The following is a 12,967-nucleotide window of genomic DNA, read 5'->3' on the forward strand; positions in this document are numbered from 1 at the left end:
CTCTTCATTAAAAACAAATTGCATTTTTTCTTACAGGTGTCAAATGAATGTCAGAATTTTTTTTATGTCTTTTCAGTTTCAGGACCAGCTTCTGCAATGAGAATAAATATGTTCCACCCACCTTCTCTGGCTTGTTCTCTGGTGGCTCACTTCCTTTTTGCTTGCTCAGGAGCTGTTTCCTCCTCTCCTGGCGCATTGCTCGCTTCTGGAACTCCTCGTTGTGGTTAATGAGATGGGTGCTAAGGTCTAGGAGGCCCAGGAACTTGAGATCACAGTGGGCACACTGGTAGCAGTCTACGCCATCCTGTGCAGGACTGGCAAGGGTGCAGAAGTCCCGCTTGAGGTCCTTGCTGTGGTAGTCTGTATAGTGCATGCAGAGCAACTCTGCCGTGTTGAATGACAGTTTGAAACACTTCAAACATTTGAATGGCAACCTCTCCAAGTCCTTTTCCAGCTCTGTTTCTGACTGATCTTCAGTTACTTTCTTCTCCTCGACAGCAATAAGGTTTTCAGGCTCCTTGGCATAGACTACAGTGAAGTAACGCCCCAGCTTGCTGGAATTCTGCCTCTTGGGAAAGACTCCTGGATGGCGCTTGATGTAATGAGAAACAATGCTCTTCTTGCTGAAAGCCTGGAAGGAACAGAGGGAGCACTTTCTCCTTTCCACAGCCTGTCTCAGCTCCTCACTCAACTCTGGCCCTTCTGACTGAGAGGACACGGGCACTACCACCTTGTTGGGCTTATCACTGATAGACTTGGAGGCTGCCAAGCAGTGAGTGTAGTATGCATCAATGTCATGTCGCTTTTGGTAGTGGGCTGCCAGGCCTTTGCGAATGGGATTTGTGTAGGAGCAGAGAGCACATTTAAAGACATTGTTCTTACCCTCAGGTTGAGCTCTGACATTGTTGTGTTTGATGCGGTAGTGGCGAGCTATGCCTTTTCTGGTGGAGCAGAAGTACTTGCAGAGCTGACACCTGAAGATGGCATGCTTTGCACCTTTGTCAATGGGGAACTGAGAAAGCGCGAGGTGAAAGTCACTCACATCTGGCACTTCTGTCACACTTGCACCACTGCATTCAGCTACCGGGTCATCTTTACTGGCAGAAAACTGCATGTGAGGAGGGTTAAACATGTCAGAAGCTGACTGGTTATGGTAATTTTCATAGTGGATTCTCAGCTTCTCCAATGTTCCATGAGTGTAAGGACACATTTTGCACCTGTAGGCACCATAACCCTGTCTTTGAGATTTGCACTTCTCGTCACCGTCATTAAGGTCTTTAACTTGCTCAATGTCATCCGCAAAATCCTCTGCAGTGACTTTGACCAGTGGATGCCTCTTCTGATAATGAGTGAGAACCCCATGAATGCGAGAGTTCACATAAGGACAATGACGACACTTGTAAACTGAACTGGGGTTGATGTCAGCTTCTTGAGCAAAGTCAGCAGCCTTGACTTTCATGCCAGGATGCTTCTTGCCATAGTGGGTCAAGAGCCCATGAAGGCTATTATATTCAGACAGACACACAGTGCACTGGTATGGGTTGTTTGAAATGGAGGTGCTAGCAAAGGACAGATGAGGGACCATTTCTGTAGATGGTCTTGTAACGTCAAACGATTCCTCATCTTGCTCAGGATGGTGACTACTGAGCGGTCTAGCCATACTGACATGCCCCTTAGCAACTGGAGTCTGCGATTTTCCTGACGAATGATTACCTTTGATTATGTCTAGGAGCACAGACTCATCCCTTTTGATGGCCCAGGGGTGAACAGCTTGGTAGTGATTTGTGATATCCCAGATGGTGCAAGCCTCAAAGGCACAGTCTCTGCATTGGTAGTGCTTGGTGTCTGAGTTTCCTACTCGCTGGGACGAAGAACTGTCTGGACCAGCCCACAACTTGCTGGCCATGTATGTGTAGTCGACATTGTGCTCTGGGTGACGTCTTTGGTAATGCATGAGTAGTCCATTTGGTTCTGCATGTGAATAGATGCACCACTCACAGTGGTATCCAGCCTCAAGGATACCATCTTGGTAAGCCCAGTGTAAGATAGTCATAGCTGTGGCCTTCACAGTGGGATGATCCTTCTTTAGATGCTTCTTCAAAGCATATACATATGGAGATGTGTATGAGCAATGCCTGCACTTCAAGGACCTAAGGGCCCTTGTTTTGTCTGTGTCGGACACAGAGGCAGAGACAGACATACCGCCAGACTGAATCATCTGAGCCCGTTCTCGTTGGCTACGTACAACAGCAGTGTGCCTGCGAACAAGATCAGCATTCACCTTCACATCCCTGTGTTTCTTCTGGTAATGTATCAACACTCCTTTCACTGTGCGGTTCCCATAGTCACAATGCTGGCAGAAAAACAGCATCTCCGCTTCGCCCTTGTCTCCACCAAGTCGAGCGTGGGAAATTCCAGAGGAATCTATTCCATTGTTGCTGAACTGTTTTAAAAACTGCTTAGGTGGTGCAATCTGTAACTCATCCATTAGTTTCATCAGCCCAGGGGTAGGAGGGGCATGCTTGATATATTTTGCTGTCACCTTTATTTCTGGATGCCTCTTTTGGTAATGGACAAGCACACCAACTACAGAACGGTTGCTGTAGACACAGTGTTTGCAGTAATATATTTCTTCATCTGCTCCAAAGGGACTCACATTAGATGCCTTTGGAGGGTTTGGTGTGTTCATACTATAAGATGTGTTACTTGAAGTCTGAGACCTATCAACAGAGACCACCCTCATGGTTTTCTGAATGCGGAAGTATGATGCTTTTTGTTCTGGATGTTTTTTTTGATAGTGAACTAGAACTGAATGCATGTTGGGGCTGGCAAAGGAGCAGATGTCACAGTCATAGACTACTACATTGTTAACTGTGGTTTCTTTTACAGCATCAGTTTCTGTGCTTGACTCTTGCATCTTAGAGATGCTTTTGTGAACAGGACTCGAATGGGCTGATGATCTGGGTACAGGGCTGGAAGCTGTGAAACTCTTGGGTCCAGAGTTTAAAATCTCTCTCAGCGTCTGGGACTCACCCTTTTGAGGCTGCTCAACCACGTAACTAGAGAAGATCATGGCATTGTTTATCTTCACTGTTGGATGCATTCTTTGGTAATGTGGCATCAAGCTTCGAACATTTGGACTGGTATATGAGCAGAAGCGGCACCTGTATACCAAATCAGGCTGATTAAAGTTCAGCACATTGATGGCTTCGGGGTGATGTTCCATGTAGTGCTGATTCAGGTCATCGAAGGTTGTGTATTCAATATAGCACTCCAAGCACCGAAACACAGCGCTCTGATCTTCTGGATCAAGGATATATCTAAAGCTAAACTTGATGTAGGGGTGCATTCTCTGGTAATGTGTGCTCACACTACGAGCTGATTTGTTCTGGTATTCACAGTGTTTGCAGTAAAAAAGTGTTCCCGCATCCTCATTGTAATCAAGGTTCTCCTGGCAAGCATCTCTGCTGTCTTGGCTGCCTCTATCTTGAAGATCTTTGGACTCAACAGGGGCACCATAATCAGTTTCATTGTCTTCATCATCTGAGATACTGAGCTGAATGGGAATATTCCTTGAGATAAATTTTGACTGAAGGCTGTGTTTCTTTTTTCCCGCGATGCCCTCCTCTTGAGAGTCCACTGACTCTCTCAAATGCATAGGTTGCCTATCAAAAGAGTAGCTCTGATTTTTCAACTGATGCTCAGTCTGTGAATCATCATCATCTTCATCTATAAACATTTCGACTTCATTATCTTCCTCTTCTTCTTCATCATCTATCTCCTCCAAGTTTATGACGGTGTCCTCCTGCTGCTTGCTTTTACTGATCTTACTCTGTAGGTTATTGGCAATTTCGTCTATTCTGGTTCTTTTCTTCACTGGAGACAGATCCAAAGGTAGGTCATTGATGGACTTTCTCGCAGTCTTGTTGATCAAATGCTTTTTGGATGAAAACCCAAGGATTGATGTCTGGGTTTTCTTAACATAATTTGGAGAACTATACGTTTCTGACTCAGAGTCCTGCTGTTCATTTGATGATCCCTCATGACTAGCTGGCTGCATGTTGTCACAGTAAGAATGCTTGTGCTGCTGATGAACACGCAGACCTTTCAGTGTGGTTGTGGAGAAGCTGCAAAGTGTGCAGTGGTAAGGATTCTGTTGGTTAACTTCATTTACTGTGCCAGATTTTTTGCCGTTGATTTTTGAGGTAAGATTACCCCCATTGATGGGCTCAGTCAGCTCATTCTGACCTCCTGGGCTTTCATTTGGCAAGTCCAAAGGGTCCCAGTCTGAGGATGACCCCATATGACACTGCTTGTGGGTACCTAACTTGAGCGGACTGGTGCAGATGAAAGGGCATTCATCACACTTGTACACAGTTGTCTTCCCCGACAGGTGGATGTTCTCAATGTGACGAGAGATGCTCCGCCGATGCATGGTAAGGAACGAGCAAAAAGGGCACTGGAACCTGTTCATGTACCTCCGGAATGGTATTCCTTTTGTCTCAAGCATTTTGTTATCCTCCTCTGACAAGGGCTGCTTGGCAGAATCTCCAGCTGACGAGTCTGGGTTATTGGGATCATCTATATCTCCTAGTTCCTCATCTGAGCTACTTCCAGATTCATTGAGGATGATGTCTGTGTCTAAGTCCATAGCAAAATTAGACATGTCAGACATTGCAAAAGTTGATCTTTCAGACAAGATGGAGGATCCTGTACTGTTAGGGATTTTGGACTTCATCTGTGAATAGTCATAAGATGAAATCTTGCTTGCTTGCCCAGTGGACTTCAGCATTGTATTTCCAGAAGATCCCTTGAAATTTGAGGTGTTAGCTGAGGACCCTTCATTGCCACTCAAGTTATTGATTATCAAGTTGGAGTTGGGGGTTCTTGGCGAGGAGGGCGAGTTGGGTTTTGAGGAACCCACACTTCCCTCTCCCTCCTGTGGCTCCTGGATTGAGGAAATGATCTTCACCATGTTGCGGTGCTTCTTCATCATGTGATCACACCAACGCTCTCGTCTGAGAGTCTGGTAGCCACACCACTCACAGGAGAAGTTTCCCCTGGACTTAGTAAGAGGTTTGACCATAGATTCCAAAATACTACGCTCCACCACCTCCTCGGGCAGATCGCTACAAGATTCCTCAGAGAACAGAGCATTGGAACTAGATTCTGTGACAGCCTCAGGTGGGGACCCTGGAGAGTCTAGCAAGTGGCTCTTGTGATACATTTTTTGGTGTTTTAGGATCCTGGCTCTACGTGGAGATTTATATGTGCAATACTGGCAGGAGAACACCTTCCCAAAACCATCATGCATGAGGATGTTGAAGTTGGAAGATTGGGAAGCTGGTGAGTTCTCTCCACTTACTGAAGCACCTCCCACAATGCCATGGACCTTCCTGGTGTGTTCATTGAGGAGGGATTTTGATCTGAAATAGCGGATGCAGAACTTGCACTGGAAAAACTGGTTTGCAGGCTTTGCAGGTTGGTTCACTGTTTGGTTGTGAGTCATTTGGTTAGAACTGGAAAACTGCCCAGAGTCAAAGGAATGAGGGCCTGAAAGACAAAAGAAAAATACATAATTCTATAAGAGTGGGATAAGATCTAAGGAAGCCAGTGGGATCAAAATATTTAGGGTTTAAGTCTTTTACAATGACAGAAAACGATATAAGATTTAATTTGAATATAAATTCTGAGCAAAACAGTTACTTTTTCTGAAAAATGCATGGGTTCTGCATCTGTGATTCCCATGATAATGAAAATTAAGATTTTTATCTGCTAAATTCATGCATCATTCCAACGTTCCTGGTCTATGCACACAACCCTAGATAACTGTGAGGGCTGGACTCATTTATCTGGCATTTAAATGTCTACATTACATTCCAACTTAGTTATCAATGTCAGATTACAATATAAGACTGCAGTACCATTTCAAGCACAAATTTTTGACCCACATATTAAAAGACTCAAAGACTGTTATTGGCAGGTGATGCCAGTATCCATTCAGAAATGTGGTGAGTGCGCTCATATGTCCAGTTCTTTAATTCGTTAAGAATTAGTGACATCTTCTAATGCTGTCTCCTGAGACAGTGTTCTTTGCAGGATTTTTCTTTGACAGTGTTCTTTGCAGGATATATTAAATGGCAGGTCTGTACTTCCACACTTAATTTATGATGGTCCATAGTGACGTCTCTGTTGACCATGTTGTGCAAGAAACAAAAAGAGGGAGAAAGTGAATAATGAGGTTACCAGGTAGTTGGAGGGCTGTGTTCATCAAAAACTAAATACAGTCGGACATGAGGTCAACACAATGTATAGATGCATGAGGAATGGATGGACATTGTGTGTATAACAAGCCTTTGTTTATAATGAAAAAAGATTTTAGAGGGTCAATCCATCATTTCTATGTAGATCTGTGACCATTAGTCTCAAAAAACATATACACCACACTCATTTCTATCAAAAGCAAGCGCTCCACAAAGAATAAAGAGTACTGCTCACATATTACTCATATGCTCCCCGCAAAATGATCAAGTTAATTTGCTCTATACTGTTACAGCAGGACCTTCATAGGGACGATAAACAATGATAGTACGTCTGTAAATAACAATACGACACCTGGAGAGATTCACATAATAAACCAAATTTGAAACAGAGGAGAAACACACTCAGAACAACTAAATGCACAAAAATGACCATTAATTGACATGTAAGAATCATAAAAACACTGTGGCATCTTAGTGACAACACTGCATAAATTTGAAGAGAATATCATCCTTAAAATATTTTGCAAACACACATACGTTTCAGAGGTAAGAATGTGAGAAGAGAATCTTTCTGAATTTATGTTACATACTGTGCCACAAAGAGTTTAAATGAAGAAGTTTACGTAAAGCTGTTCTTTTGCCACTTTTAGCCATTACACAGTTTCTTTTTACTTATTCCAGATTTACAAAGTGAATATATCTGTACTAAGTAAAAGACACACCTGAAAGACAGGATTTTATTTCTTTTTGAAATATATAATGTTGCTAAACAATTTTACAAGTACAGTTTTATTGTACGATAAAACTGAGGTGTACAATTACGCACATTACTTGTGAGCATAAAGAAAAAGAAACTTTTGCAAATCTTTATGTAAACATTTACTTTGTTTATTTTAAAGTTGCAAAAAAGTTATTGATGGATTGCATGTATTGTATGCGATTACAACCTTTTACAACCTCTTGCATCGTAATCAATAACTGGACCTAAACAGTAATTGGGCATAAAGTGTACATGTGGTTGCTCTGAATCTTGCATCACATCTCTTGACCAGATTTGAAAATAAACCACTTTTTGGGTGGATCTCACCAGGTGTCATTTCTGTCATTTATAGAGTCTTCTTATTATTGTTTATTGTTCTGATGGAAATTATTTGTGACATTTCAAGTTAGAATATATAAATGATAATATATTTTTGGAGCACTTAATTTTGTATGGGAGCTTTACTCCCCATTCAGTCACATTCTCCACTTATGAAAACTGATAAACATCCCTCTGTACAGGTGATCATACCTGCTTGTTCATGTGGAGTTTCAAACTCATTGTTCAAAGAGGCCAGGTCCTCCTCATCCTCCTCCGCCTGACTAAGGGAGTTGAGGGAGTCGGACCTGGAGTGGCTGGGAGTCCCGTCTCCAACTGCCGTGGGCTGCAAGAAGGCTGTGTGGACATCCTGGATGTGTGCCTTAAGGTCATCGTAAGATTCTGCCCTGAAGTCACAGCCATCACACTGTAGCACCTCCATCACTGAGGACTCCCTGGAAAATCAGGGAAACCTGCTGGGGAAAGAAAAGACAGTTCTTTCTTTCAGCAATCAGAAAGGCCATGTGATGTCTCTAACAACTAACAATCATTGCAATATCGGGTCTCCTGCACACACCAGGACACAACTCAAAGTACTGCGAGAAGGAATGAAGAACCGGGGTTGTGGCATGTAAAAGGAGATCTTTGTTCTTAGGACAACAGTAGAATAATGGCGAGGAGGGATTATCGGTTGATTTGTTCCATTTTTATTACCTTAGGATAAGCCACAGCTGGAGAACACAGAGCATTTCAGTACTTACATCTGACAATACTGTCAGATTGCATCAAGCCTTCCAAAATAAGATTGATTGAATCTGCAGGGAGATGGGGGACACACAGAGGTTTAGAGCTTCCATGAAAATATACCGGATTATGCAGCCATCAATTGGAGGTGGTATAATCTGGTCCTATGACCTAAAGATGTATTATGCATCTATTTGGCTTTCTAAATAGGGCACTGATATGACCATTCTGTTTTTTTCCATTTATTAGTTATCTTAATCAAAGCTACCAATTTAATGGTAAATAGTATATTTCATATACAATAATGCATAAAAGACGAACACTAATAACGCACACTATGTGCTGTGGGGCACAGAGACAAACCCTTGAGGCCCTTTGGAACAGACAGTCCAGTACAGACAGTAAAAGGGTGGTATATTCCTTTGCGTTTCTGAACCCAGAGGTTGACCATTACAGTTTATCTGATTTTTGATTCGACTAATAGCTGGTCAATCAGACTGTGCCAAAATCATTGCACTTCAAATGGTAGACAACATTCTTAACATTCTCCAAGCCATACAGTGAACCTCAACAAGGTAAGCTTTGTGCCTTTTCCCTTTGCACACACAAGAGTGTGTTGAAAAGTCACACGCTCTGCCAATTAAATTTAATCTGCTTCAATTCAAGTTTACTCTGCTTCATCATTATTTTAAGCACCCACTGCCTCTTTTTGGTAACAACTAACAGGCTATAATTAATTTCTCAGCAAATAAAGAATATAAAATAGAGTGATGGATTGACAAATTATTATTGTTATTAACATTACTGTCAGTACTTAAACAACAAATAAAAACATTAATAACAAGAGCAGCAAGATGATGTTCCAGCAGTTGTTTTTACTTTGTAAAATCACCATCAGGATAAGTATTAGAAAATGAAAATACTATTTTTTCTTGGTGTACTCCTCTATTTTTGCAATTGATTAAACTTGCTTTGAAGTGTTCTGCGAATTATGTCTGCACACAGAGGTGATTGGACAGTTCAGAAAATTACCGGTTGCTAAGTAATGGTGCCTTGGTTATGAGTGTTCAGTGTTTTAGATTTTTATAGATTTTGCTAGCTGTATTACTTAACATGAGTGTGAATATGAACGATTGCACTCACCATGCAGTCTTATCTCTTACTGCTGAGGTAAGATAAAAACATATCTTTGTAACCAATTTATTTTTTGACAGGAATAAAGGGAGAACATTTTACTAGCTAGCTACCTAATTAACTCACATGCAGATCTGCCTAACTACAGGTGATTCATCTGATTTATAAGAGCTCTGTAAACCAAAAGTCGTGTTATTGTACATACATTTGTTTAATTTACTATGCATCCATTTTCTACATACACATCACAGATGATGTGAACAAATGAATACTCTGAGGAGAAAAAAAAAACACAGATCGTCTGCATGTACCAGGAGAATTAACAGTTCATGAAATTACAAATGTATCCTTTTGAAATCTGTGTAATTGTGTGCAATCCTTTATTCTTGGCCAAAAACTGCAAAGGATTGCACAAAAGAACTGACCAACAACAATGATGAAACCACTCCTCAAACAGCTCTTGCTCAGGCCTATGAAAATGTACAATTAATGCAACTGTGGGCTCTTCTTAATTTGGCACTAAGTATGTGCTACATACTTTTAAAAACGAGACCTTTTAATATGACATTCATTAGAGATGTTCCTGTGGACGTGGATACATTTTTGCAGGAAATAAAAAGTTCCTTAGGCTGTCACCCTTGAAACTGTAAAGCTAGAAGTCCATTTGACCACAGGACAAACACTGCCACTGTCCTGGAAGAGCCTGCTCCTTACTGTGTATCTGGGTCAGGTTACAACAGCATGAATGCCCCACCCTGATCTTTAACAGCTCATAGGCACTCAGAACAAGTTTTTACATTGCTGCCAGGGTACTTGTCATGGATATCAAGAAAGACCATGAAAAGAATGAAGAAGAAAAAAATATCTACCATCCCCCTCTTGTGTTCTTTGTGCCAAACCAAGTTAATGGGTGAGATTTGTCATACTCTCATCAGCTCGCTGGGACTCTGAAAGGCACTGAGCTGCATGGATCCAGGGAGCTCCAGGGGCAGCCATTTTAGGAGACAGAGATGTTTGCTAAGGTGTTCAGCCTGCTCACAACATGGACCCACGGATTTGATCCTCCTCACAGACAGCCCGGTCACTAGAGAGCTGCTGACAGAAATCTATCTGCCAGATGTACCCAAGTTCTCTCCCTGCACTGCTCAGCAATCTTTGCGCCTGCCAGCCTGGCTGACTCTTTTTCATATCTTGGAACAATATCCTTCACATTTTGGAAGAGGGAAAAAAACACAGTGACATGTAGGGTCAGAGGGACGCTTCTTCAAACCGGGGAAAAAAAATGGCAACTGCCAACTAAGCTCCGCAAGGGGGTCTAAAAATGCAAAGCATGTCTGAACTTCCTTTTTCAGCTCAGAAAACATCTGCAGCCTTGGGTGAAAAGGGAGGAGGGGGGAGAAAAAGCATGCCAGCATGACCCAGCCACCTGGGAGACCTTCCTCCGAGCACAGAGGACAAAGCCATCTGACTCGGCTCCCCAGATTCCAAAGTCTACTGACGTTTGTTAATCACCAACCGGTCTCTCTGCATCGGCAAGAGCTGCCAGCAGTCACACCCTCTACTTAAACTCGTCTGCAGCAGCTGCTCTGTCTGAAAGAGGGCCTTTGAATAAGCCAGCATTAAGCTGATTAGGAGTACAGAGGTTTTGTCCTTAACTGTTGGTCCACCATCTCGCGCATTGGGATGGAGATACAGATTACATTGTACATGGAAGTGGCTTTGGCTCTTCCTTCTTCGTTTTAAGGTGAACCATTGCATTCAAAAACGTCACAGAAACAATCACATTTACAGCTGAAAAAATCCTCCAGAAACCACAGCCTGTTTATTCCTTTCACCCGTAGGGACAGAGCTCAATCACATACACAAAAAAAACAAAAACAAAACAAAAAAAAACTAAAACCAGCAAGGTCTTAAGAGAACCAGACCAGAACATCCCTGACAGTCCTACATTTATCTAAGAGCTCAGAGACACACCTGCTCCAGCACTTCATGACCCTGAGCTTTCTGGCATTTAAAGAAAAATTAAGAGGACCTTGTATCAAACATGGAGGAGTATGCTTTTGTTTATTTTTTTGTTTGTCATCCAACCCATTGATTTTGCCATAGTATAATATCCTTAAATTCTTTTCAACAGCTTTTGACACAGGAGACTAATAGAAAAAAAGTTCCCCAAATCTCTAAAGAGAAAGCTATTAAGGGGGATCTCCACTTGATTCCCATAATTTGGCATGTTGTTTCTTGCCTATTAAATAATCTATACTGTTTCTCTCATGCTGTAAGTACTTGCATCATGAACTGAATGAATATGTAGATGTGGTAGTACTTTTGACTTTTCACACTTGCATGTATCCAGTTACACTTCAGTGTGGACATGCTTATAAGCTAACTAGCTAACTGTTAGTAAGTAACCAGTAGTTAACATGCCATAAATTATTACCTACTTTGAGAAATGATTATATAAGCAAAGCATACAATATCCTTTAAATAAAAAAAAGTTTTGTAATTTGTGTATTTTAAGATGGTCTTATCTTTTATGTGTGACAAAAGAAGTTCAAAGTTGAAACCAGTCCTCATGTTTTTTAATGTTGCCTTTCATTTTCTTGTGCATAGCTTGTGGTTTTACGACTCACGCTAAAGCCATAAAACTTCCAGGTCCTACAGCCCACATCAAAGATAGCTTTTAAACGTGCTGTCCATATGACCAACAATGAATGCATCATTATTTTTTGCTGTTAGTATCACGCTATTCCTCATTGATATTGTGGACAGTATGGAATAATTGTGAATGGAATCTGAATGCAGCGGGAGGTCATGATGATGTGATGAAAAATTCAAATCACCATAACTGAATATAAATCTATTGCCATTCTGTTGCCAATCTCTGCTGTTTTACAATAAAAACCATAGTGATGCACTAGTTTCTTCCCATGTTGTCACACACACACACACACACACCAATAAGGTCATTGGCCAGATAACTAAATTATATTAAAGTTTCATGAGTATGAGTAATGTGCTGGATGGCTAGCTACAGTAGAAATCAACTCAATTTGGTTATGACATGGTTTGTTTTTTGCTCTCATTCTCGCCCTACAGCCTCTTTCATCATAAATCAGGAAAGTGTGTGTCATAATATTTGTGTGTTGTATTTTTATGCACCACCATTATGAATTGGACCATAGCAAACGGAGGCAGCCTGAACATAGCTACTCCTCACCAAGACATATACACATTAGACAAATTTTTGGCCTTATCAGTTCGAACCAAGATGAGTATATTAAGAGGAGTCATGGCCAGCGTCATCTCTTGAAGAAGAAATCAGTATCACTTCAGTAGAAGATCCTAATGCTATACAACTTGATACTCTACAGGGATATACATACAGTAAATATGGTTCAATCTGTGGTAAAATTGTGTTTCTTGCAGAGAGTGTGCAAGCGCCAGTTAACATTCTCATTCCACGGACCTGAAAACATATTCCAAAACCCTGGCTGTAGCTACCTTTTTGATTTTACAATGCAAATAAATACTTTCTATTGATAGCGTTAACTGTTCACATCATTCAGACTGGGAAGACACAATACGCAGTAGACAGAAAAACTGTATTGAATCTATCAATGCTACTACAACTCCCAACTACATGAGGTGGTACTATGGTGGTACCTTTTTGAACCCATTTGCATTTGTCTGCATTTATACAAAAGACTGTATACAATACAACATGCTGGAAAAATTATTCCATCACACA

The 12,967-nt window shown here is 41.4% G+C and overlaps 1 protein-coding gene across 4 annotated transcripts in view; it reads right to left on the reverse strand.

Annotated features, from left to right (window-relative positions):
• The window catches only part of znf462 (zinc finger protein 462), a 56,167-nt gene that overhangs the window by 24,842 nt on the left and 18,358 nt on the right, over positions 1–12,967 (reverse strand). For 2 of the 4 annotated variants that reach the window (XM_036528319.1, XM_036528321.1), the window contains exons 2-3: positions 7,555–7,814; positions 122–5,553 (exon numbers count right to left, since the gene is read on the reverse strand). In XM_036528319.1, coding sequence (XP_036384212.1) covers positions 122–5,553; positions 7,555–7,783 — 5,661 coding nt within the window. In that variant the 5' untranslated portion in view covers positions 7,784–7,814. Of the gene's footprint in view, positions 1–121; positions 5,554–7,554; positions 7,818–12,967 lie in introns of all 4 variants that reach the window. The other 2 variants (XM_036528318.1, XM_036528320.1) reach the window with 1 other exon arrangement.

Source organism: Megalops cyprinoides, chromosome 5, assembly GCF_013368585.1.
Source record: "Megalops cyprinoides isolate fMegCyp1 chromosome 5, fMegCyp1.pri, whole genome shotgun sequence".
Classification (NCBI taxonomy): domain Eukaryota; kingdom Metazoa; phylum Chordata; class Actinopteri; order Elopiformes; family Megalopidae; genus Megalops; species Megalops cyprinoides.